General features: G+C 41.6%; 1 protein-coding gene across 4 annotated transcripts in view; it reads left to right on the forward strand.

Moving 5' to 3' along the window:
• Nucleotides 1-27,530, forward strand: part of AKT1 (AKT serine/threonine kinase 1) — a 74,781-nt gene that overhangs the window by 41,355 nt on the left and 5,896 nt on the right. For all 4 annotated transcript variants that reach the window (XM_055803517.1, XM_055803508.1, XM_055803503.1 and 1 more), the window contains 9 exons: nucleotides 4,760-4,871; nucleotides 7,663-7,810; nucleotides 9,602-9,733; nucleotides 9,898-9,963; nucleotides 11,661-11,729; nucleotides 12,450-12,575; nucleotides 13,851-13,979; nucleotides 18,265-18,479; nucleotides 26,473-26,560. In XM_055803517.1, coding sequence (XP_055659492.1) covers nucleotides 4,760-4,871; nucleotides 7,663-7,810; nucleotides 9,602-9,733; nucleotides 9,898-9,963; nucleotides 11,661-11,729; nucleotides 12,450-12,575; nucleotides 13,851-13,979; nucleotides 18,265-18,479; nucleotides 26,473-26,560 — 1,085 coding nt within the window. The remainder of the gene's footprint in view (nucleotides 1-4,759; nucleotides 4,872-7,662; nucleotides 7,811-9,601; nucleotides 9,734-9,897; nucleotides 9,964-11,660; nucleotides 11,730-12,449; nucleotides 12,576-13,850; nucleotides 13,980-18,264; nucleotides 18,480-26,472; nucleotides 26,561-27,530) is intronic.

Consider the following 27,530-nt stretch of genomic DNA (forward strand, 5'->3'; position numbering starts at 1 on the left):
CCACGCTTGTATCAATTGGATGTGTTTTGCACCGCAAGTTTTCCCTTTGAACATGCCTGCCTGGTGTTTTCATTTGGGTTAAATTGTTGAGTTAGCGTGAGTGAACTCCAGCTGCCTCTGGAGGAAGGCTCAGGCCAGAACACAGCCTCATGCGCCTGTAGAAGCCTTCTGCCAGTGAAAGGTGGGGGAAATTTAGCTTAAATATTTTGTAAAAATTAATCCTTCCTGTGCCCCCCGAGATCATAATAGGCCTTTTTTGTTAATTGGTGAATTAGAGATATTTTTTTTTTTTTTAAATGAGATGGCAGGCTGTCTCTGTCAGTCTGTTCTTTGGAAGTGGTCCCATGTTTCTGATTAAAATCTTTACCTTCTTCTGTTGTAAAATAGTGTAGGCTTTTTTATCTTTGCAAGTAAAAGGTGCTTTTTTTTCATGACTAGGGGACTTTAGTGTACAGTTTTTTTACACTTTTAGTGTAAAATTCATATTGAGTGATTTTTGTCAACCCCTGAGAGGTAGGAGACACTCAGTCCAGGAGAAAACAGTGAAAGAAGGTAACACTTAATGATCTGTCCTTTCTCTTAACAGGTATGAGGAAAGTATTAGCAATAAATAAAGTGTGCTTTCTGTGCGCTTGACTCTCTTCTTTCTCCTACCCTAGCCTTTTCCTTTCAGTCTGTGAGGGGTTTTGATCATATGTCCTTGAAAACTTGTTTCTAGGACCCCCCAGTGTGTAAAGAGAGGCTCATATTTTTAGGTACCTTTTTCTCCACTTAACTTTACATTTAAAATAGCCATATATCTATGTTTTAAATTTAATAATATGTTGAAGGAGTTTATTTTCTTTGGAAGTTACCTGTTGGTGATTTATTTAAAAAAATAAACAAAGGCAGAAACCAAAATCAAAGCAAAACTTCTGAAAGATGGTGCCTGAGCATTTAACTGTGATTTTTGAGTCATATTTGTGTTCATGCTAGCAAGACAGAAGGAATAAAAAAGCCTGTACCTAAATAGTTCTGCTAGACCCTGCAGATAAATAACCAATAGAGCCTGTGTTGTGAATCTGCAAGTTAAGTAGCCTTCATACCGATTGTAATCTCGGATTATCATGTATGTCTGCCTATTAGGTTATAAGCCTTTAAAACCATATAGCTGAGAAGAGCAGTATATTGTGAAAAACCACATGGAGAGAGAGGCTATTCCTGTTAGAAAGAGGGGATTATTTCTCCGACTGCCAAAAAGGAGGGTGGACTGCGGTAGTTTTGTTTTACAGCTGAAAACATAATTGATCAACAATATGCTCGCTCCTTTTGGGACAGGACTACGTGTCTGCAGTCAAGCATTTATCAGAGGGCACAGGATGGCCAGATTAGCGGACAGATCTTTTGTCTGCTGTTACTAGAGGCCATCTTAGCCCAGGTCTGTAACGCAGGGCTCCCAGCTCCTCTTTTTTGCCATGCTGAGCTGTTTAGGGGCGAATCTGTCTGGTGGTTCTAGCAGAAAAGGAGTACTTCAACATAATATTCCTGTTTCCCTTTCCAAAGTTTTATTTGTTCATCATTATTCTTGTCTGATGTACCTCCTTTTTTTTTTTCTTTTTTTGTCTTTCCCCCCTCATTGCCTTCCTTAAAGAAACCAAAGCAGGAACGGGAAAGACTTTCCTTGACATTATTGTTTTAAGTGTGATGTCATTATATAGGGAGCAGAGTTTGACACTTTCATCGTGAGTAATCTGCCTTTTAGCTTAAGTGCTGGGGAAGCAAATATTGTGACATTTTAGAAAGTCACTGGGATAATACTAAGTGTCTTTCAAATACAAAATGGTAATTTACATTTGAATGCCTTGGTGTCTATTCCTGTTAGGAACAATTTCTCTGTCCTACTTACTTTAAAAGACCAAAGCCAGGAAAGAATCAAGAGGTTCTTTAGAGCAATTTAAATCATTTTTAACAGGCTGCTGTTTATAGTGCTTACTTTGTTGCAAATGGGGGATACTTACACTGGCCTGTTTGACAGGAAAAACTGTCTTCAAAGCGGGTAAGTGACCTTTGGCCCGCGTTTGAATGTTTTTATAGCAGAACCCCCAAACATGCCATGAATCAGACCTAGCATTATACAGCATCTCTCTGTGTGCTCTGCTGTAGTAGTGCATGTTGTGGTACCTGATTATAGAAGGCAGGTTTGGTGCTTCTCTAGCTTGCCAACTACAGGAAAGAGCATGGAGTTGGTTTCAAAAGAAAAAATCTGCTGCTTCATCGTTTTGCTGATAAAATCCATGTGATTGTTGTATATGGGGAGAACTAAGTGGTAGCTTCAAAGTTTCTGAAACCTATGTGTCACAGCACTTTGGTAAAGCAATTTAAAAATAAAGCCTTCTGTATTTCTTGATATGTGCTGTTATGATTGAGCAGGGTAATTAGACAGCATATTGTTCACTAAACAAAACACTTCTATGTGACATACTTGAATTATAGTGGTTATTAACTGACAAATCTCTATTATTCATCTTGCTGTATGCCTTAAAGATTGCTGGATCAGCAAGCTTAACAAATATCAATGGACAGTGCTGATTTAGGGGAAAAGTGGTGATGTTTAATTGGTCGCCTTCTATGACAGAAAATGCCTTGTGTGGTTTATTATGCTGAAATGAAATGGTTAAAATGTAGGGTTCATGGCTAGTTTAAATACTGTGCTGCTACTTCAGAATGCTTAATCTGAGACACTAAATGTGAATCTAAGGTCTGTTTTAAAATAATAAGCAAAACCTCTCAGTTTATTTCTTTGTAATGTTGCACTTCTGGATTAGTATAGCAGAACAGTTCTGGATTAGCATGATCCTAGAAATATACTGAATTTGGCTGAAGAAGAAAATTGGGTTCTGTTAGGGCTGTGTTGTGCAGGCTCATAGAGGACAACCCCAGCCTTAATTGAACGACATTAAGCAGACAAAAATGGGAGGCAGAACAAACAAACAAAAAAAAAAAAGAGCAGCTGAGCTAAGGTGAGCGATCAGGAATGTGATCTTTCGAGCTGAGTTTACCAGAACTGGGCTTACTGGGCTGCCCCAGCTCGTGCAGTTATGTTCGGCTTTCACTGCCATTCTGCAGAAGAGGATGGAGGTGGCTGGAAGGCTAAATATGGCAAGCACGGCTGCGTCGCTGTGTGGAAGTTCTTTAATCTTGGTGAATGAAGGAGTGCCGTTCATCACACTAAAACCTTTTCATGACTCATTAATAAACTTTCTTTTATCTAATTGCAGTGTTTTAGTAGGATGCAGTATAACCTCAGTGTGCTAGTAAAGAAAAATTAGATTTTCTCGTCATGAAAAATGCAAAGTTACTCATTGAAAAGCTTATAATTCCAGTAACAAATGAGGCATGAAATATATTGTCAAAAATACAGCACCCAAAAACATTGGTGGTAAATATTTTATCTTGGTGCTAATTAAGATCTTGAATTTAAAACTGAGCATTCTGAATTTTCACAATAATAAAATTAACCTAACGATACCAGTGTAGCCTTAGTAACATGCACTGTTATTTTGGCCAGATTCTGTCCTCAAATTGCGCATTGCTGATAGTGGAGGATGTTCATAGCTAGCAGTAAGCAAACATTTCTTCTTGTCTTCATAGCGCCTTTTTATTTACTTGGTAGTTGATTTAGGACCTGAAGACCAAATAAAAGCAAGCTTGTGGTTTCATTAACAGCAAGGAAAAGAGTTTAATGTAAAAAGAAAAAAAAAAAAAGCCCAATTATTTCCCATCCCCACCCCGCTCACTTGGTTTCTTAATTTGACTTTCCTTTAACAGGAGCTGTTTAATTAGCATTAGATTTTCTAGTAATATGAATCTGAAAAATGTGGTGTTTTGCCTTCTCTTGTTATTTCATTGATTTTCTTTTGTTTTTCAGATCCTCTTTTTTAGTATAGCTAGTGTACCTTTAATAAGGGGCATTTTCAGGCCCAAATCTGAAGGATAAACACTCATAACATCTTACGAAGTTTTAAATAGTAGGTGTGATTTTAAAATAAAAAATAGAAATTCATAGCTCGAGAGAGAGCATTTTTATGAAGGAAGCGGCGGTTTTGCATGCAGCCGTACTTCTGTAGCCTGTTTAGGTTGTGTTTAATTCCTGGCAATGATGGAAGCTGTTGGCTGCCTGTCCTGGAGCATCCAGCCGCTGTCCCGAAGGCGTTTCGGCGGGGTCTTTTCTGGGGGTGCCTGTGCAGTTTGATGTTCCCTCTAGTGTTTGAGGACTGGAAATGCTGAGTCTGATGATCGTCTGATTGCTGCAAAAGGCCAAACACACTCTCTACCAACTCCTTGAAAGCCAAGGACAGGGTTTTATGTCGGGAAAGTCAAAGGGAGGGAATGTGGGGGTTTGACTTTAATTTCAGTGGGTGTAATTGCTGCATTATCAGCTGACTTAGTCTGTGTGCCGTGCTCTGGATGACCTTTGGAGTGTAGGACCTGAGTCTGAATGGCTTCTGTGTCATCACATCATGTTTCTCCTTACCTCTATGGGCAGACCAAATGTGGAGCCTTTCTAAGCAGAATTTGATTTCGGTGCTGCTTAGATGACTATCTCCCAAGCTATTTATTGGTTTCATCAACACAGTAAATTGTCTCAAGTCTCCTGAAGAAGTACTTACAGAGATTTCTATGGCTGATTAATTGCAACAGTTTGCTAGATAAGAATAAAGACAAATGATTATTTAAACCTGCTTATGTACCATGACTCTTTCTTCCTTGATTGTGGTAGAGTGCCAGCTGATGAAGACAGAACGACCTAAACCAAACACATTTATCATTAGATGCCTCCAGTGGACCACAGTAATTGAAAGAACATTTCATGTGGAGACTCCAGAGGAGCGGTATGTTTCATTCATATTTAATACATAAACTACTTGCAAAAGCAGATGCAAGTGTTCAGCATTAATAGCGAGTCCTTTGCTGAAGCTCTTATTTATCAGATGATGTACGTCTAGACTGAAAAGCAACAAATATTTTTTGAGCGTCTCAGTTTCAGAGCATTCCAGTATAAAAGGTACCATAAATGGGGTTTCAGGGAGTGGATTTCGAGTAGTATTTGTAAATGAAGTGTTGTTACGTTGGGTATCCAAAGCAGACAGATGCAGGTGTGCGCCAGCACACAGGTAGTTATTTCTGGAAACTTAAGGTTCATTTCTCACTGGAAATGTTGTGGTATGTGAAATGAAGGGTTTCTGACCTGGGAGTTTCTGGAAGAATGAGCACCAGTGAAACAGAGATTCAGGCAGAGTTGAGTTGTATCGAAATACTGACCTTATAGAGTCTTTTTAGACACCTTGTTTTTAAAGGAAAAAAGTTAGTTGTGTCATTGCTGATTGCTAATGTTTTATGCAAATTAGATAATAAAGGTGATAGTTATCTGCTGCAGGTGCAGATTTCTGTTTCAGCTGTTAGGAAACAAAGCTAAGAGCATGCATCCTGTGTTCTCATCATTGGAGAATTGATCTCTTACCTCCTGAGAGAACAGTTTTCCAGCACAGCTATTCTACAACTACAGAGTATTTAAATATTTACTTGCTCTACAGGAACTGAATTTAAATTATTCCAGTACCATTGCCCTAGGGGAAGGGGTATTTTAAAACCATTGTCCTCCCTAGATATGAAACCGGTACATGTTTATTTTGAAGACCAGCGAATTCAGCCTAATATTCTTTGCTTTTTTTCTTGCACAGCCTTTGCATGCGCTGATTAAAAGGAAGTTCCTGTTTATTGCTTTTGATTCTATTAGAATGATCAGAAGGAGGTGAACTCGAATTAAAAGCAAAGAAAAAGAAACCGGTCCTTGTTTCTTTTAGTAACTTTTTGGTCAGTGACCCTAAAGCAAGTGAATAACAATTTCCACTTGGGGGAAGATTGTGTTGCAGTCTTGTTTTGTTCCCTCCTAGCCAATTAAGTCAGCTTTGTAACACTTCAGGGCTCAGAGTGTTAGTCACCTCTGTCGTTTAAGCTTGAGACTTGAAAGCTGAGGGTGAAATGCTGGTCTCTCAGAAATCAAAGATAATCACTCCAGGAGAGCCGAGATCTCAACCAAGTCAGTAACAAATCTTAAAAGAGATGTGAAATGTCTTTTGCTTTCTCTGTGCCTTTAAAACCAACACTTGTTTTTTGAGAGTTACAGAGATAAAAATATAGAAGAAAAAGTTCTTCTTGTAATCACTCTGAATATGAAAAATTACCAGTAAGTAAAGGAATGTGTTTGTGATGGTGAATGAAGTAGTCTGTGCTGGGAGTATAGGGGGAATGTTCAGAATGTTTAGCATTACCTTGCTGCCCCAGACAGGGCTGGATAGTGCATGTTCAGACAAAATCACAGATAAAAAATGTACAGGGTGGGAAAGACCTTATGTGTCATTGGTGCAGTTTTCATTAGAATATTACATTGGGTACCTTTTTGCATGGACTTTGCTTCCTCTGGGGTGATCTGCTTCTTCCGTCCATCACAAACTGAAATTCACATGTTCAGATATGATATTTCAGATTTTTTTTAATAACGTCACAGAACCAGTGCAATGTTTTACATTGCTAAGGATGGTATGGCTTCACTGCAGATTGTAGAGTTGTTCAGTATTGGCTACTTCTGTTTCTGCCGCAGTAGCAAAGTTTTACCTGCACTGTTTTTGGGAGAAGAGTTTAGCCAGTGCCCGGAAAATATGAATTAAACACTATGTCCTTTTCCCTATGGATGCAAAGGTAGTAAACCATGGTAAATTCACATAGCCCACTGAATATGTCTTCAGCCCCTCTATGCCTTAAAGCCTGTCCCAAAACCTTGTAAAACCTTACGAGCTGTGTGCTTTATGTTCAATAAATTTGCAGTGAAATGAAGTGAACGCCAAGAACTTTCACTTCAGTAGTTTCCAAAGGTGTGAAATTTCCCAAAGAACACTGGAGTGGAAGTGGTCTCCATGGATGTCGAAGGGGTCAGTATTAGAGCACCCATTGCTTGAAACAGCTGCGGAAACTTTTATTATGACCAAGACCTGTGCCTGTGCCTAAGATAAAATGTCACTGCTTTTGCTGACATTCTGCTAAACTATACACAGGAATTGCTGTACTTCTGTCATCATCTTCAGAATAGAGGAATAACTTGACTGTCCTGGGCTTTAATACTTTCTTCTAGAATACCCCTTGCCATTAAAATTCAGGATATGTGTGCAAAGAGGTGGCACGGTGACCCCAGCAGTTAGATATGTTTGTTTCAGTGTGCCACAGAAGTGGAGAAGCTGTGTTTAATTGCTTTGTGTTGCATGGGAACCTTTTGCTTTTTGGTTTTGGCAACCTGTTTTTGTTATGTAAATCTCTATTACCAGGTCATATCTGTAGCCGCTGATTGAATGCCTGTTAGAAATTCTGTTCTCAGAAAAGCCTTGTATTGTATCCAGACTGGGAGAACTTCAGTTGTTTCTTGTTTTTAGTATGATTTATAAAGGTTCATGTTAAACGTGCTCTTAAAATGCATTTTTACAGAGCTTGGAAATGCACATGATTCTTTGTATGTTGCATTGATTCATCATCAGAGAACGTTAGTTGCTCTGTATTCCTTTGTGACCCTTGCCATGGCAGACAGTAATCTAACGTCACAAGTAACAAATGTCTTTGATTATATATTGCCAGGGAAGAATGGACAAAAGCCATCCAAACAGTAGCAGACAGTCTCAAGAAACAAGAGGAAGAGATGATGGATTTTAGATCCGGCTCTCCCAGTGATAATTCAGGTGCTGAAGAAATGGAAGTTTCTATGACAAAGCCAAAACACAAAGTGGTAAGTGAGCAGAGCCAGGAATAACAGTATTCTCTAGGTCTTCTTGAATGTAGACAAGGAATAGCCATCAAGACATACCTGTTCCCATAACAATTACATGGTTGTGGATGCTGCTTCTGGAGAAAACAATTATCTGATCTTAGCAAGTACCAGGCAAAGCCTGTCTGGGTCCACTGGAGTTCTGAGTTCAGATGTCATCACTGGGTGGCCTTTAAAGGCCAGCTCAGGTCTGGATTTGGTTTGCCTATTTTCCTGTGGTACAGGGCCTGAAATCATAGCTCCTGCTGGACCATGTGATGGTGTAAACTTTTGCAGGTTGGTGCAAAGATATTCCAGTGGATTTGCAGGATTTAGGGTGGGTCTAGTGGATTTAATTGCTCTGGATTAAGGGTTTAGGCTAACTCCCAGACAGATGCTGCAGTGTGTGTCCATAGTGTTCCTAGAGCTTGGGTTTTTGCATCAAGCACAGCATTGCCTGAATGCACAGGGACAGCTCAGCAATGGCTTTCCTTGAAAGGAGTATGTGCCAGGGGAGATCTTTGCCCTGTAGACCCCTTTTAGCTATCTGTCTTCAACATCCCTTAACTTCTTTCTACCCCCTTGTGGTCTTCTGTTAGGTTTCCATTGCCTGAACCATTTCCACCCACTCTTGTAAGAAAGAATTGATAGAACCTTCTCCCACGTGAGTGCTATGTCGGTGGATTGTACCAAGGCACTTCTTTGTGTCCTTACCTCACCATCATCATCCCCACTTACTTTCATAAGTTTGTTTCAGTTTTGGGAAAACGGATGAAGTTTTTAAAGAAAAAAGATATCCATCCACCAGCATCATCACTAAGTATGTGTGTCACTCTTGTGTCACAGGAGCAGCAATTGTAGCTGCCATTAGACTTCTGTGTCCTTGACTGAAGAGATTACCATTCTTACTGTGCAGCTCTTCATAGAAATGCAAGAACCAACTTGTTGGTCAAATATACACGTTCTTCTGAGACAGTGACTGTCTCTGGGCATGTTAGTGAGGATAAGCAAAATGATTACTGGGGTTCTGGATTCAACAGTATTGGAATAATGATCAGAAAGTCTCCTCATCCAGCTTTGGGAAAGAATATGGAGGAACTTTGCTGTTGGGAGCATCTTAAGTTTTTTTTCTGCCTGAGGCTGCAGTAACCTTTGGCTGCGTAAGTCTCACTGTTGCTGTGTTGGCAGTGGTCATTGGTGTGACAGTACGGAGACTATCCTCAGCCTGCAACAGATTCTGATCTCCCCCAACATTTTTTCTAGTGGTGAGACAAATACGAGTGAATGGCTAATCTGTGAGGCGGGTTTTTTTCTGTGCGTTTTGGTGCTGTTCAATGAAGCACAAGAAAGCTGGTCCCCTAGAGCGGTGGGGAACATCAGAATAAAAGAATGGGTTTAATCTCTGGAATTAGAGCAACGTGTGACTTTTACTAAAAGTCTGCGCTGACAAAGTGGTCAAAATGTCTATGGAATAATCATATGTTGAGTGGTACTTGCACAGTTGAGTGTTGAGTCATGTGAGAGTGTTCTCTTAATTGAAAGCTTACGGTTTTCCCTAAATAGTTTTGTCGATTATCTTTGGGAGTGCACTGGTACTCATTTTTGTGGAAGAATCACTTCTGCTCCTGAATTCTACTAAGCAAAAGGATTAAAAACCTCACATACGCAATATATGCAAAGCATTCTCATGTGAATGAGAAGTTCTAGTCTGAGAATAACGTACTTCTTGTTGGTTCATGTCATTCAGTTCTTGTTTATTTGTATCTTTAACAGACCATGAATGAGTTTGAATACCTTAAACTACTGGGAAAAGGCACTTTTGGAAAGGTCATTTTAGTTAAAGAAAAAGCAACTGGACGGTATTATGCTATGAAAATTCTGAAGAAGGAAGTTATTGTAGCAAAGGTGAGTAGATGGGAAACAGGAATATAGTTCATCCTTGATACAGCCTTCGGGAAAGTCATACCAAGGATTCTCTGAGTACTTGTAGAAAATTGCGCTGTTAGTGTTTGAAATGAACCCCTGATTTGGGGAATCGCTTTGCTGATCTCCTTCTGCTTGTGTTGCAGGATGAAGTAGCGCACACGCTGACAGAAAACCGGGTTTTACAGAACTCGCGGCACCCATTCTTAACGGTAAGCATTTCATCCTCTTGAGTGTAACTTGACATCGTGACAACCAAGGCTTTCCTTATTTTTTCTATTTATTTGTAGAATACATCTGAGATCTGTGTTTTCAGAGCAGCTGTGTATTTTTGTACCTTTCCATTTTTGGGTAGCATAAATTAAAATGCTTTTTCAAGCCTTCTGATTCTTGCAGAGCAGGTCCTCAGTGCCTCTTAAAGACAGCGTTTCAGGGTGTGGTTTGACTTGCTGGCTCCCGTGTTTAATGGCTTCTATCTCCGGGAGAAATATCTGCTTTCCTTGTCCTCCAGATGCTTGGTCTCTTCTCTGTAGCAGAGATCAGGGTGATCCTGATCTTGTGACAAACAAATTTAGGAAGATATACAGTGGGGGGAAAAAACCCTTTAATTTTGCCTTTTATTTGTTGGGTTTTTTTAAGCTCCCAGAAGCAGCTTGCTATGGAGTCAGAGCACTGGTAATGCCAGCCAAAGGATAGTGGTGGGAGCATGTGGGATGGGACAGGAAAGAGCAAGACCATGCTTTATCTGCTGCTTTCCTTTTGGATTGGCACAGCTGTAAAATCAAACCATAGTCTCAGTTTAGTCCTCCAACGCCAGCATTTCCCTGGGTTGAGTTCAGATACCTAAGTTCCACCTCCAGATTGTTTCTAGTATTTGTTACAAGTTGGGTCTGAATTGTTTCCAGCTGCTTAAGCCCTCTAAGAGACCAGTGTAGGATCCTGGTTGTTTCCTTTGTCCAGGTACACAAGGGCTTAGCTGGAATTTAGACCTTTTAAGCGTGGCCTCTGGAAGTAAATATTGGCTGTATTGGGTATAATCAGGAAATGTTTGTTGGCATGTCTTAATACCTGATCCTCCCTTTCTCTGCAAAAATATGACTGGTTTAAAAACGCCCTCTCTAGTAATGAAGACAATGATATCGTATGTGGAGTTTTCTTTTCTCTGATTTTCTTTCATAAACCCAAATATCCAAAACAAGGGCTGTCTTGAGAGGTCAGCTACAAGACTAGGTTATGACCAAAAAACTTAAGACTCTGACAAACAAGTTGATGTTACTCTTGCCACAGGAGCACATGTGACAGGACTGTACAAAGGCACCTTGTGACGCTCCATCACACCCTCTGTCTGGTCTGTTTTTGTGAATTGCTCACAAATTGGTATTGACAGCATTGCTCAATCCTCTGGCAGGTTGTCAACAGGGAGCAGTTGCAGGCAGCAGGGCAGAGAGCAGAAGGCTGGTGTGTCTAAATACATGTGTTTCATGTAAGAGGGCTTGTAGCCAGGACAGTAAAACCTTGAGCTCTGGCGTTTGGTTGTGGCCCCTTGTCTGTGAGGTGAAACTGTGGGAGCTTGTGGCCTGGGGAGGAAGCTTCAGAGCTGCTACCGGGACGTTTTGTATCGCTGCTAACGAGCCAGGGCTTTGTCTCACAGCATTATAGATAGGCATTGCTGATTGCTTCTGCAAGGGAATGTTTTAACGTTTTATTCAGTTTATTTAATGAAATAAGCTGGTGGTGGATCAGTTCTCAGCTGCAACAGGGAAGTGTAAGTATTATATAAGATCCGAGGACAAAAAGTCCATTAAAATAGAAAATCTCATCTCTGTCTACATTTCTGAAAATCTATTAAAATGCTTTTATAACTGTTGGTGTGACCTGTCTTCTAAGTTTTGGTTTGAATCTGTTTCAGGCTTTAAAGTATTCCTTTCAGACACATGATCGCTTGTGTTTTGTTATGGAGTATGCTAATGGAGGGGAGGTAAGGGAAACGTAAAAATGTTTAATACTTCAGGATTTTCCTTTACTACTACTAATTCTGCTTGATGTTATTTAGCTGAGGTCCATGTTTGCAATTCCAGTTAATCCAAGTTGTCCCAGTTAAACAGCTGTTTGCAGGTTTAACTAATACTAAGAATTAAGACTCTTAATTTTCTTAACTCCATTTTTAGAAAATAGAGGTTTTGGGTGTAGCTTCATATTTTACGTGACAGTAATGTTGTAATCTGACATCTAGTAATTCAAGAAGGCAAGGCTGCTTCCTAGTTGCTCTTTGGACAACTTTTAACACTTTTTAATGAATACTGTCAGCGCTTGTTACTTTGGAGGGAGAACCAGAAATAGCAAGCTACTGTTAGACAGTCAAGAAGGGGAAGCTGGAACATTAACAAGTCTCTAAATCATGGATTAAGCTGTAGTTTTAATGTGTAAATGTAGTTCAATCAAAATGAATTTTTGTCATTTTCTGTACATACAGGAATGTGCAGCACATAGACTAGTTATCAGTGTGCGTCTGTGAATATGAAATATAATTGTTTGTTTAATGTATGATGCTTTTTAACGCATTTGGGAACCCAGCTGGGTGAGGATGGGAAGGGGGTTTCTCTCGGGTACTACCACATTCCAAGCAGCATGGCCTGCAAAGTGCGAGACAACTCAGAAACGTGTGCAGTCTAAGGGTAACGAATTGTTGTTCTTGTAGTTGTTTTTCCATCTGTCAAGAGAGCGTGTCTTTTCTGAAGACCGGGCTCGGTTTTATGGAGCTGAGATCGTTTCAGCACTGGATTACCTGCATTCAGAGAAGAATGTGGTTTACAGAGATTTGAAGGTATGTAGAACAGTAATTTCATAGGCTTTGGGGGTTTGGTCTTTTTGGTTGTTAGTCACAAAAGCAAATGAGCCTGAACTATTAGAAAACCTTTCCTGACTGAACTTTTACGTAACAGTTATTGCAGCTGTTGGATGGCTGAACACTTGTATAGTCTTAAGAGGTTGTACAGTGCAGTTATCAGGACCCTGGCAGCGTTTAAGAGAATATGAAGGGGTACCGAGCTTCTTGGGTTTCATTTTCACTCGCCTGCTTAGGTTCCAAGAGAAACCTTGCTGGCTCTTCTGTGTGGCGGAACATAATCCTGGGCTCTTCAAGCCAGGCCTTAGCAGATAGCTGCATATTCGTACTGCGTGGCTGTTGTGCTTCCTTGCAACGTGCTGCACAGCACTCTCTTCATAGTACCTGCTTGCAGTTAGAAAATCGGGTAAGCTTGAAGTTGCTGATTTGTTTGGTGAGCACAGAAGGGAAAAAAAAAAAACCCAGTCAGACAAGAAATCTGCAAACCAGCTTGGGAAGTTCTTAAGGAAAATACAACAATAGCTTTCCACACACCCCCACGCCCACGTGTTTGCAGGAGAGGATGAGGGGATACTGGTAGTTCATGTAACGTTTTCAGGCTATGTCATAGTCATTCTGGGATTTCTGCTGGGATTTGGTCTCCCATATCACCATGATTTCTTTGAACGACTGCTTTATTTCATACACAGTGGAAACTCTGCCCTGAAATCTGGATGACTTTCTGAAAAATTAGTGGCATATGCTAGGATGAATGCCACGTGCTGAGTAAATGTATAAAGTGATTCTCACGTGAAGAGTCTCTTTGGAAATGGTTCTTTAGCCTCCCTTGCATTTGATTTTTGTTTCATTTGCTATCATTTGCTGGTACAGGATACTTCATAAAATCACGTAGGGTAAAAGTAGGGATGGAGCTGTATGAAGAAGGGGAATACTTCATATACTTTTAAAAAAACAGGTGTTCTGCTTGTGATAATATTGCAGAAGCATAAATACAATGCCTGCATACTGCGTTGTTTTTGTATATATGATCAGTTACTCAAAAGACTGCAAATCAGTTATGTAAGGTTCCCTAAAGAACCGAGGAAAGTGACACAAATGTATATTTACATCATACCTGCTTTGGCAGGTACTATGGTTCTGACCCCAGTGAGAATGAGGTTGAAAACTGATCTGCAGAAATTATCTTTCGTTGGCTTGCTCAGGAGCCATGTATGTTATACATAGTAATGTCTTTCATTTGGATTTTCTTCTCAGTTGGAAAATCTTATGCTGGATAAAGATGGACACATAAAAATAACAGACTTTGGACTATGTAAAGAAGGTATCAAGGATGGAGCAACAATGAAGACTTTCTGTGGCACTCCAGAGTATCTTGCACCAGAGGTACACCTATGTTGGCTGTTGTACTAAATTATCTTCTCAAATGCCATCCATGATACCAGCATGGATGCTAAAGTAAAGAAAAATTCCTGTGCCGTAATGTGTTCATGCAGTAACTACTGCTATGTCAAAACACATACTGAGAATCTTTTATTCATCATGTTCTGGGACTTATCTTCAGCATAACAATATGTAATAATTTTTGGGCAGGGTAGTATTTTCCTTCCACTTCAGGCAATATTTACATTTTACTGGAACAGTGCTTGCTGCTTGTGTCAGAAATCTAATTAAAAAACCCGGACTTCTAAATAACTTCAAATATTACATGATGAATTGATGCTTCTTTTGCAGTTTGTTTGCTGTGTGTTGGCCTGTTTGAAAGCTATCAACAGGACTTTGCTTAAGATGTAAAAGTATTGTCCAATTCTTTTACTCTTTGAGGATAGTATAAGGCCATGTTTTCAGAAAGAGGACAGACCAAGCTTTTTCTGCAGCGTTTAGAATGGTATGCATTAGAAGTGCTGACTGTTTTGTGACTGTAAGAGCACAAGATGTTTTCTCAATGTTAATTTGAACTTTTCAGTTTCGGAAGAAATAAATTCAAGCAGAGGATCTCTTGATCAAACTGTGTATGTTTTGGGGATTTTTTGGTACTAATTTTTTTTTTTTTTTTAATGTGGAATGCAAATGTGAGCTGGCAGCTTTCATCCTGGAAATAATCCTAAAAGTTGTGCAACGCAGGTGGTGTTATAGCTGTGAGTTAGTTACGGGCAGATCAAAAGTGAAGTTGTGTGATAGAGGATATATGTATACATGGTATTTTGCAGGCAGACGCTAGTTTTCTCTGCCCACACTCTGAGCTGTCTGGAAGCAGACTCACGGTATTAGTAGGGCACGGAGCCTGAGCTAATGCGGTGTGTCTCGCAGAAGGGCTGGTTGCTTTGCAGTGGGTGCTTTGCTACCCGTGGTGTTGAGGCTTCCATCTAGCTCAGAGCACAGGCAGAAGCAAGTCTTGGGCTGCTGGCAGATTATGTATTGTTGGCACAGCCAGGATGTAGCCTTTCTTTGGGATGAGAGGCTTGGGGATTGCAAACCTTTCTCGAGTTGAAGTATGCAGAAGTACAAAGTATGGAAAACCAAAGTGGAGGAGGAATATTTGTAATGAGAGCTGATGTCTTTGCTGATCGGCGCTTTTGCGCTCTCTGCTTGCATAGCAGTGTGCTCAGTTTTTGTTTGGTGGTTGTTTTTTTGGTTTTGGTTTTTTTTTAACTCCCAGCTGCTTCCAAGGGCCTCCAGTCTCTTTGTAATAATGAAGAACGTGGGCACCTGTCGAAGTAGCTTGCAGCAAGGAGGTGGAGCCAGTTTCATGATAGCTGCCAGCTCTCCATGGATCACTAGAAGTCTTCAGTCAATCTAAATTGGGGTTCGTGCACCACAATTTGAGTTTTACTGATGCAGGGAGTAATTAGCAGCATGGCAGAGTGTTTATTATTCATAAACATTGCTGTTATTTTAGCTTCCCACTTAAAATCAATTGCTGAACTTCAGTTTCTCATCAAGGATTTTATGAGGAGACTAAAAATATTTACTGTTTTGGTTTTGTTTTTTCCTAACTTGGAATGTGGGGATTCCCTGTGCAGGCGTTATGTTGTTCTTTCTGTTATATTATTTGCTGCTATTTTCCTTTTTAATATTTATGATGAGTTGGCTCATCCAAAACCCTGAAGGACAAATCCTTTTGATTAACCCAGCACTCTCCCTTACTTGCCAATCCCATCTGCGAGTTGGAGTGTTAAATTCTGGAGGCTTTTGTCATCTGGTCAATAGCATGCAAAAAATCTGGGAAATTGTGCATGAGCAATATTCCATGTGTCTAAGGTCATACATCCTTAAAAGCAGGGGTCTCAATCTTCTTGTCTGCATTTGTAACTTGAGTCTGGCATAGCGGTGTGTCTGTACAGTTGTTGCATCGTTGGGTTTAGGCTCATACTGGCATCTTGTGCATGGATGACAGTGACTGAACCATGTCAGCTTTGATGTGTCAGATGCATCGATGGCTGTGATGTTTACAGCTGTTCTGCCTTCTCTTTCAAATTCCATCTCACAGCAGTCTAGAGCTGCTCGTTAGGAAATGATGATCCTTTAATTTAAGTTAAATGACCTTGTTACTTTACTGCTCCCCAGCTATCCTGTGTGTTGCAATAAATCATGGATGAGTGCAGTACCTTTTTTCTTACGGTGTATTTTTGATACTAACACCGTTGCTGTATTTTGTGCAGTCACTAATATGAGTGTATGCTGGTTGTGATAAAGAACTTTGAAGAAACAAGCATTTTATATTCTGTTTAGAATTAATGGAGGTGAAGGAAAGAGTTGTTAGTAACCTAGATTATAATACAGACTATTAATATGTTTACTAAAGTAACGTTTGAAGTATTTGCTGCATTTCAAAAGCACCTGTAGCATTTATTAACACACACAACAAAGGCCTCTGTGGTTTTCTTCTTTCAGTCTCTCCTACTGCAGTTCTTGCGGCAGTTTAAAAAATAAAAATAAGAATTGGAGGCCCAGTGACTGTTTTATTTTAGGTAACCCAAGTGTAGGGGAGTGCGAACAGGAAGCGCTTCTTGAACAGGGTGACTCAGAGCGGTAACTGCGCTGTCACACAGTATGTCCTGCGAGCTGGGGGGCCGCTGCCTCGGGAAGGACAGGGCCGGCTCCTGGAATTCTGGTCCGGCCGGCAGCTGTGTCGCCGTATACATATACGGGGCAGCTGCACAGCCAGCTGTCGTTTGGTGTGAATCATACGTCAGGGGATGCTGTAAATAGACCAATGTGGGGTAATCTAATACCTGGCAGCCTTTTGAATTTTACTGCAGGCCCTTTCCCTCGTTCAGATAATTAAGGGGAATAATTAGTGAATAAAGAGAGGCAGAGTGCAAACGGTTGTTACGTAGAGTGTCTCAGCACTTCTTTTTTGTGTGCTTAACTTTATCAAGGTTTCTAAAAGGTTCAGATCCTGCTGCTGTTAAACTTGTGTTGATTTCATTTGGCTCTTTCACCCTTTTAATTTTGGGTGTGAAGTACTCTGAATTGTAGCAGTGTAAAGCTCGCACAGACACAGTGCAACCAGAGAACACGATGGTGGTGGTGTGGTCATGGTCTGTGCTCTTAGCAGTTAAGCGCAGGCCTGTGAAAAGAGTAAGGATGACAACTAAAACCTGAGGACAGGGTCTGGAACATGAGACTCCTGGTGTCAGCTACAGACAACTGTGTAGGAGACACAAAGTCTAGAGAAGTCTTCGTAACATCCACTCTCCAAGCTGCAAAACACTGTCTGCTCCCCTCAGCAACCTGCAGTGCAGAAGATCAGAAGAAATGCACAATGACAGGGCTTCTCCAGGGCAAGCGGGAGAGATGGAGGGCACTGCTGGGGTCCTGAGTCCCAGCCACTAGCTGGGGCTTTTTTAGGTGGAGGGCCACAGGGGAAGGGAAAAAGGAGCTGCGCTGGACTCCTTCTGCTGTGAGACCTGGCAGAAGTCCACGCCACTGACAGTTCCTGAGTTTGCAACCCTCTAAGCAGAGGCAGGAGTGCTAGAGCTTGCAAGCAAGTGCCTTTGGAGGGAGGCAGAGGGGAGGAAGGGAAACATTTCCAGACAATTTGGCCACTGTTTTACATCTTTACAGCCCTTCAAATGTTAGGAGTGGCATTCTGGCTTTTAGTGTTTAATGTAGATCAGTCATTTCATATTTGTGCGTGGTCTTTCAGGATGTGCCAGAGCCACCCTTTAGGGGGGTGCAGGTTGATATGAAGAGGATGGGGATGTTTGGCTTGTCGCTTTGTGAAGTAACAGGTTGACTGTCTTTTCTCCCTGTACTGGTTTCTTGGTGGTTTGGGGATTTTCTAAAAAATTGGATCCCATTTGGAACAGTTTGTGATGAATAAGTGGGAATTTTAACAGCTGCCTCTGTAAGATGAGAACAGTTCTCAGCTTTTGGGCTTTCGAAGGTTGTGCTTATCATGACCATAATGTGAGGGAGGGTGGGAGGAAGAGAAGAAGGAAGCTGCCATAACGTACCTGCTGCCTCCTTTTCCCCCTTCTGCTCACCTAGAGCGGTGAAGATGGATGCCAGTTCTTTTCAAATGGGTCTTCTGCAAATGCTCTGCTGGTAGATTCCGCTGTGATGTGAAAAGATGAACTTGCTGGGGTAAATTTTGCCTCTCAAGTTCTGTGTTCATGCCTGGTTTGGGAATGTCTTCTAAAGCCTTTTCCTTACATTTCTGCAGGTGCTGGAAGATAATGACTATGGTCGTGCAGTGGACTGGTGGGGTTTAGGAGTTGTGATGTATGAAATGATGTGTGGCCGGCTCCCTTTCTACAATCAGGACCACGAAAAGCTCTTTGAACTCATCCTTATGGAGGAGATCAGATTTCCGCGCACTTTGTCACCTGAAGCAAAATCTCTCTTGTCAGGTTTGCTGAAGAAAGATCCTAAGCAAAGGTGAGACTGTTGCACTTTTAAGCACTTGTGTCCTCAGAAATACCAAAAACAACCCCCAGGAGAAAGAATTCTGGTAAATGTGTTAAAGGCTTCACAGAGAAGTTAATAATTGTGCTGTGCAGAGGCATGTCTATGAAAGGGAACTATCTGTAAGACAGGTGACTTAAAAGTGTCTGGTTTTGTGCTGCCATATTAAATAACCATATACCCATCATTGAAAACCAGTTGAAAATGGTACTGCACAAATGGCTTTTTTCTTTATTTAAAGTTGAGGAAGGTATTTCAGACAAAATTGCAGTTTTGTTTCTAATCGATTCAAAGTGATTATCCAGCAAGGTGCAGCAAGTGCACCTCCTCATTTTTTAACTTTTGACGTGAGCTGATACCGCAAACAGCAACGTGAAGCAGCTTCGGTGATCAGAAGGCTGAACTTCAGGATATGATGGCTGCCATTAATGCAGAACTGTAGCCTGGGACAAAGCAAGCTAACTGTCTTTGGCTATAACGAATCCAATGGCTGTTGTGGGTTATAAGCTGCTGTACTCTGAAGGCTTTCACCTTCCGTCCCAGTTCGAGTTGCTTTCCGTTTTCCAAATTTTTGTTTAAATCTGTGCCAGTGATTTAGCATCCTGCTTTGGACAGTAGGTGGTGGTGTTTGTACCATGTTTGTGGTGGTTTATGCCATGCTTAATCTACTTCTGTTTCCTCCTTCTGGTTTTGTTTCTTTGATTTTTTTTTTTTTTTTTGCTATGCTATATTAAAGTAACTCTTGATTTAAAAACAGAAAAAAAAATCAAAACAAAAACCATAAGCCCTTAAAGCTAACAGAAAACAAAACATGATCCAAAAAGGGACGTTGACCCTCAGACAAACATAGATGTCCGTTTAAAAATCTGCCATCTTGTCAACCCACACATTTCAAAAACAAGTAATATTGTGACTCTGCCCTGATGTCCTGTTGCAAACTTTCCACTCTAAATGGGCCCCAAATAGGAAATCTTTCATGTGAGGTGCAGGCGGAGTATTCTGCTGTGCTTTCTGATGTTTGTTTAGTCTGTGTGTGTGTGTGTGGGCTTAGCAGGAAAATGTTTTTTGCCAGTAGATGGATACTTGTAGCAAGGATTTTTGTCATCACTGTAGGCTGTTTCTATTGCTGTTTTTGATGGCAGATCCTGTTGCGAGGTCTTCTAATGCAAATCCACAACTTGTACTACTGGTGGATTCAACTTTGCAGTGACATGGGGAGCTGGGAACAGTTCGAATCAGGAACATGGCCAGCCTTGTACTGGGTGGCAACAGCTGCACACCCCTCCTGAAGCCGGTGCCTGCAAGGGGATCTCCAGGAGAAGGTTGTGTAACTGATCAGCAGCCCCCCAGGCACTGTGCTCTTCCAGCGTGGTTGCAGCCCCTGCCAACGGCAGTGTCCTGTCCGGGAAAGTGCTGGGTTAAATACAATTGTGACCCTTTTGTAGCTTATTCAGGTGGGGCCTTTCAATCATTGGAAACACAAACAGCATCTGCTGTAATTTGTTCTCTTAAAGGAGCATCTCTGATGAACCAAAATGCAATTTGTTTACAAACAAAGAACACCCACTTGTTTCTAATTACAAGGTTTTCCCAATGCCAATAATGACTCCACAATATGCTCACTTTATACAAATAGCCACTTCTTCACATGTATCTTCTGCAGGCTTGGAACCAACGATGCTCTGATCTGTTGGACAGATGATTTTCATGCTGCTGATAGAAATAACTATAGACTAGACAAGCCTGCACACATGCCTGCAGCTTGCTAATTACACTGGTGCTTCACACGCTTTTTGGCTCATGGACCGTTCTTAAATACAGGTTTCTCACCAATCACCGTTGACTGAACTTTTTAACTGAAGTTGTGATTCCGCAAATCCCCTGTGCTTCGTGCTGTTTCAGGTGGTACAGAGAATGAGCTGAAAGCACTAGGGGTAGAAGTCCTGAGTCCTGGCCTTGTAGTTTTATGTTCTTTTTACTGTGTGGTCTGTATGCTGGGGTGGACGCCTGGCATACTTGGTAGTTGACTCATAGTTCATGGAGCCATATTGAAGAAAAACAGCCAGATAGCTACAAAAATACATGCAGTGAAAAGTTAAATAGTGTGTGATAGTCTGGTTGGCAATAGTCTGTTGATGATGCTTTGGGGAACCATTGTGTGATTCAAAAGAAGTCCCCTCTTCCACAAAGCCCAGTGGTGGACAGAAGTTGGTGTCATCATAATGATGTATGTGGCAGAAAAACATGAGAATTGGCAGCATTTAGTAACTGCTGATGAACTTCAGAGTGGGATGAAGGAGACAGCCCGAACCATGAGAAAAATGAAATTGGGAGATGTTGTCCCTTCCTGTAAAATTCTCAAAGAAACCCACCCCAAAACAACCCACTAGCCAAATAAGGTTGATACAACGAAGCTCAGTGACAAGGACATTTTAAGTTAAATATCAAGGAACTAGGGAACTGTGACCTTCATCAGTGAATTAAATCTTAATAATTACCTGGTATAGCTGAGCTGGATATATAGAAGCAGTCTTAGCACTCTGCGTTCAGTAATATCGGTTCAGTCTCAAACTCACAGGCATATGGGGAAAATGTGAAGAACAGTAAATTGCATTCTGCTTTTAATAATGGCCATTTTCTAAATTTGGTTATATAAAATCCATTTTGTAAGAGAAAAGGAATTTTGAAGTTCCTTTTGGGATTGATATAAGTTTATTAATCTTGCAATGTGAGCCCTAATTTTCCTAAGAAGGAAAAAATGTATTCTGTAAATATTCCCTTTTAATGTGACCAGAAATTCTCCTTTGCTGCTTTGTGACATGCATCAAATGGAAGGAGGTAATCAGAGCATTTTTTTCACACATAAAATAGCAAAGTTTTTTACTCTTATTATTCTTTCTCTCGATAGAGAGACTGCAATCTGTGAAAGTGGGTATGGATCAGTTTGCCCTGTGTAAACAGGCGGGCGGGTGGGTTTGTAAGCAGCAGGGTGTCTCGCAAGCTCTGAATCTTGGCAGGTTTAAAACTTGAGAAAACCAGCATGGTTTCATCTGAATTTCGATGGTGTGTTTTCATTACATGTGTTAGTGCTCCCTGTCATAGGTCAGCGTCATTCAGCCTGTTTCGGATGGGGTTTGTCACAAGCTGCTTCATCTACTTCTGTCTTCTGTGGTGCTGTTGGACCTTGCCATTCAGGAAGAATGAGCGGAAGAAAATGCAGCATTTCAAAAAGCCTGTTAAAAGACGTAATGACTTCACAGAGTTGTAGTTGTGGCTTTGGAGTGCTGAAGGTAGTCACTGGGAACTGGTGATCAGTCCTTGCAGAGATCTGACACTTTGTTCTTTCCACATCCAGAGTGCAACACTGGCTGCAGATGCTCAGGTATATCAGGGTCAATCAAGCCTTTGCCTGTATGAAAACCAGACTACCTGGGTTTTTTCTGTGTGAAAGGAGGTGGTTTGTAGTTAAGGTGTATGCCTGTGTCCTCTGTGATGCTCTGCTGTGCGAGGGGTAGATGGCTTGAGCAAACTTGCTGTTCAGACCCAGCTAGGTCTGCAGTCCACGCAGCTGCTGCTGGAGTTGGAAGAGGTAGAGGTGACCAGTCATGGGGACTGCAGGATCCTGGAGGTGGTCCCAGGTAGCTGGTGGCAGGCAGGAGGAGGTAGCCTTGAGTAGGTGGACCTCTTAGGCAGCAGACTTCATGCCTTGTGGGCATCTGGAGTTTTGAAACCACACATGACAGGTGTCTCGTGTTTGCCCTCAAATGTGTGTGTCATGAGTACAAAAGTGTTTCTGTCTCCAGATAACTCCGGTGTCCTGGCCATCACTTGAGGTGCAGAGTGCTCATCAGGACTGCAGACGTGTCTCACCAGGTGCTTTGAGGTAGACTGAGATTTAGCTGCTGTGTATGATAGTTTTAGTCTAAATTGGTTCAGTCCAAAGCTATTCAGAATGAATCTGGAAAAACTCGCCCAGTTCACCTGTAAGAGATCCAGATTGAAGCTGAGGAAAACATAAAAGGCAAATTTGAAGAGGTTGCCCCACCCCACCCCAGCTTTCTAGAAATCGGTAGTTTGGAGACTTCCCAAGCCTCAGCATCCTCACACATGACTCCTCCATGGTTACTGGTGTTGAGGAGGGGGAGTGTTCCCAGTGTTACTGGATCCGCTATGTTTATGTCTCATGCATGTGCTTAATGAAGAGGTGGGGGAGTAAAGCTCAGCACAGAGCTGGGAGATGCCTTAGGTTTTCCAAAAGGCTTAGTATTTGAGCAGGAAAGCCCCCCAAAACTGTGTGTATAGGGCTTTGGGAAGAATGTGGCCTTATCCTTCCGAATCTGGAGTCATGAAATCCTGCTGTTCCCAAAGCCAGCCAGGACTTCTCTGTGCTGATAGTGCGGGTCACAGGAAAGCGATGTAGATGCGGTTCCCAGATCCTTCCCTGTGGCTATTAGACGCCTCTGAAGGTCAGAGCCATGGTAAAGTATGTTACTAGTCTCCATCCTGACTGTATCGGAGAAGGAGAAATTACACGTCTTATGCTCTGAGCTGGTGAACGCCAGTAGCTTTTGCCAAGCCGATTTTCTTGAGCCTGGTGGGTTTATTTGCACTGTAGAACCAGGTTTGGCATTGGGGGGGGAGAGTCAGAGAAATCACGTGAAGACAGAATGGTAACAGAAGCGGTGCCTAAAACTGGCTGTCCTCTCAAATGAGCCTGGTGCGTGTGCAAATCTGCAATCAGCAGAAATCTGTCGGCGAAAATCATGACAATCTCTTCAGATGAGGATATGCCCGCAGTCAGGGTCTGTATTGCGGCTCCTGATACGGTGAAGCTTGAGTTTGTGAATGGTTTTTTTTGGCAGGGCAGTGAAGGCAGTTGCTTTTTGCTTTCCTGCACTGGAGCCTGGCTGTCTTTACTGTAGAAACTTCTTAACTTTAAAACTAGAAGTTTGTGGGTTTCTTCTTAAAGAGCTTGCAGTGGACCCAGGCGCTGAGCACCGTTTACTTTTACACAGACAAGTAAAGAAACAGTATATTTTTCCTGTGGTAATAATACTTGCACTGCTGAGTGTGTGCTTATACGCTGTATTTATATTTTTATCTATATATAAAACATAGTACATAAACTTAAAAAAATATTTGCACATGATTTGTCTGTGGAATGATAGCTGATTGCCCTTGATTTGTGGAACACAGGCTTTTGTTGTTAAATGATTAAAGGAACTTGCAAGCGATACACAATTTCATAAAAATTAAAAATGTGGAAATGTTTTCAGTTTAATATTGATGTTGCCCTTTATTAATTTTCTCCTTGGGATTTAGCTGAAATAGAGAAACAAAGGTTCTCAAACACAGATGGAAGTTAAATGAATAACCACAGTTGTTTGACAGATTTTTTTTTTAAGGAGACCAGTTTAGGCAGAAGTTTGCATTTTGAGGGTGTTGGGGGGGGGGTGGGTATTGCTTTTTGGCCTCTACACTTTGTCATATTTCTTTGTGTACTGTAAATCTCAGTAGCTTTTTTCTTTTTAAGTCCTATTTATACTATTTTTGGTCGGTTTGAAGGCTTAAATGCGCAGAATGTAACTTTATTGTACAAGAATCTTTTCAAGACTTTTAGTCCTGCTATATTTCTTCAGTTACTGCATGTCCTTACAAAAGACAAACCTGCTGCTCTTTCAGTTCTCAGTGGTGCTTAACCATGATTTTTGCGTTAGCTGCTGATTTTAATTCTGCTCTCCTTGAAGAGGGTCCTTTCACAGTAATTCTGAAAAACAAGAGTGTATTTTGGAATAAGGCCATATCCAAAATATGAGGTTTCTGTTGTTTCCCATTTGCTTTGAATGGATTTGTTCGATAGTGTAGGTTTTTACAAGGTAAGTAAAACATCTGGGGTTTTTCCTGGCATTTCCCTGAGTATGTGTTTGCCCTTCATGGAACAATCGTGTTGGGTAATGTATTCTCCGAAGCACTCATACATGGCTGCAGCCAGCCAGCCTTCCTGCGTGCTTCTGCAAAACACGATTCGCATTCTTCTTAGCTCACAGTCACTCCTGAACTTCTGTGCAGAAGTGCAGGCTGTTGACATCTGTGGATAAAAACGATTAACTCCACCTGCTTTTTGACCGGCCATCGTCACCTGTGCTGGGGAAGTAACAAGGAGCCTGGTAGAGACTTGGCAAAGCCTCTAGATCTGCGGGGAACCAGCCGAGAGATGATTACTCAGTTTGTCTGTGTTCCAGGCTGTTCTGCAGCTGTGTCACGGGCTGCCAGGCAGGTGGCTCTCCCTGGCTTGGGTTGGCCTGTGGGGACTCTAGGGTGAACTTAGGCTTGGTCTTAGTGCTTGCCTGGGGGGAAGGAGAGTGGTGCCCAACACTTTGCTACTGGAAGACTGGGAACCTGTTCCACTGGGCATCTCCTGAAGGAATGTGAAGGAGGAAACCCTTTAGGTTGCTATGCCACTGGATGGAAGAAGGCCGGGAAGCAAGCATGGACTCCGAACTGTCAGGCACCTCTGCTGCTTGGTCTCTCTGGGACACCTGTGGCCTCTGCCAGCTTGTGTTCTCCGAAGACAGTGCTTGGGCATGGCTGAGAGGGTTGCATGCCCCAGGAGCCATTGCCAGTTGGCAGTATGGCCAAAGTGTCACCATATTTGACTCCTCTGCACTAAATGATTGTGCAGCGCTGTCCCAATAGCATTGTCCCTTCAAGCTACATCCCAGAGCATGCAGCGCAGTCTCAAGCTGTAAGAATACCACTTCAGTGGGCTTTAGCCCAGCTGTCATGTTATCTCTGATATTTTGAACCAAAACTCTGCCCTCTATCCCCAAAGAATCATGTATTAGGGCCACAGGTTACTGCATGTCATCTGGAGGGGATTCAGGGCCAGCTGCTGTGCAGCACCCATGAGGCCTGACCAGGCAGCTTGGCTTCAGGTTCCAAGAACAGTCCTTGGCCCTTTTTCTGTAGTGGCGTAGCTCTAGCCTTGGTCACGTAGAGCCGTTTTTCCAAGCTCTTAAACAGGGATAATATCTCAGTTTGTCAGTGGCACCAAGAACCGGAGAGCAGGCAGGCACTGGAGGTCAGCCTTGATGAACATGGTGGCACCTCTTGTACTTAAAATCCCAAGCGTCGTCTTCACCTTGTTACCTCAGACTAAGTCTGCAGCTGATGGCTCAATATGCGTTTTGTTTTCTCGGTGCATGTCTCTGCTTGCAGACGTGGTTCAGTCTTTTAGAGAACATTTTAACCTCCACAGCAAAATTTAAGCAGCTGTTAGCTCAAGACTGCACCTAAAATGATTACATCTATAAGCTGTGCGGACAGTTTTATTTTGGAATAAAAGTGCTTTATCTTGATATACCTTAAGTCAATAAAACACCCTTTGTGCTTTCGTGAAGCCAAGGAGGAGGAAAGATTTGCATACAACATGGTATTATCACTGCAGTTGTCAACTGTTTTCTTTAATGGAAATTTAAATCAGGTTGCATAAATCAGTTTGTCTTTAAAAGCTTTGCCTCTCTTACACTTCAAAATCAAATTCAGTTTTACTGCTGGCATCACTCTGCTCTAGAAATTTCTAAGGGCTGGTCACTTGTTAATTTAGAAAGAGAGAAGGGTGTGTGGCTCAGACCTTTTACTTGCAGGATCCACTGTGATCTCTAGGACAGCATCTTTCCTGAAGGGCAGGTCTTTTGAGTTGTGATTATTTTTCTTTTTATTTTGTTTGTTTGAGAGACCTTTATGCTGTTTGTTAGCATGTTTTCAAATCTCTTCGTGGAACTCTGCTGAAGCCTAAAATAGACTAACCTGCAGCCTTTACGCAAAACCTAAATATTAAACAAATGCTAGAACTGCTCCCAGATGTATTATGTAAACTCAGAGTTTCTTCACTACCATTTAATAAAAATTGTGTGAGAAAAATAACTCTACTCAAACATTTAATTATGTATTTTGCCCCAAACAGGTTAGGTGGCGGTCCTGATGATGCCAAGGAGATTATGCAGCACAAATTCTTCGCTGGCATTGTTTGGCAAGATGTATACGAGAAAAAGGTACTTACACAACAGTTGTCCCAAGGTGAACTGTAGCTATGGATATACTGAATGGTTCAAATTTTATTGCCCTCTGTAAAGTATGCAGAAGCCATCCATGGAAGAGGTTTGCAGTTGTTTTTAACAAGGCTAAATTACTTCATGTTTCTTAAAATACTGTAATCAGATTACTTCTGAACCAATTTTTTTTTTCACAATGAGACACTTATTTCTGTGACTGAATAAATAGGATGTAACCAAAATTGCTTCCAAATTTAGACAGTAGATAAGCTTATAAAATAGCTTTTCCTGTGAATTTTTGTTGCCATTTCTTGCTGTCAACTGACATATCCCTTGCAAGCCCAGGAGTTACTGTTGGTTCCTGAGCATCTGAAACAAAACTTCCTAGAAACAGTAGTGGAAGACGGGCTGTTTGTTCCCTTTGCATTTTTCCTGCCTTGAATGATGAAATTAGACTGAACAGGCAAGTGCAGAGAAGTGTAGGCTTCTACATCAATCCAAGACATATTTTTTTTATTTATTTCCTTCTGGTAGCAGAGGGCTGATGCAAAGTGTCTGCACTTCATGGTGTTTCTCATTGGTTTTCCTTGAGACCCAGTGAGTTTATAGGCTCTCCAGTGCAAGCCACTGAAGTCAAAGAGCGCATGCCTTTCCATATGAGTGTATTTCATCAGTTGTCTACACCTCACTGTTCCTTCATTCAGATAACTGATTCCACTCCTCCAAGATGCCCTGCTTCACACTGTCAGGGCAATCTGCTGTTGTCCTTTCCCATTTGATTCTCACCAGCCACATTTTCCATGATGCTCATGTGAAATGTAGTTAACTAAAACCTAGGTCTGGTGATTCAAGGGTCCCATCTACTGGTGCCACGTGATCTCACTGAATCCCAGCCTTTCCCGATTTCGTTCTTTCTCCCTGCAGTCCTTCATGATACCAAATTTTGTTCGATCTCTAGATAACATTTAGT

Source organism: Falco peregrinus, chromosome 1, assembly GCF_023634155.1.
Source record: "Falco peregrinus isolate bFalPer1 chromosome 1, bFalPer1.pri, whole genome shotgun sequence".
Taxonomy (NCBI): Eukaryota; Metazoa; Chordata; class Aves; order Falconiformes; family Falconidae; genus Falco; species Falco peregrinus.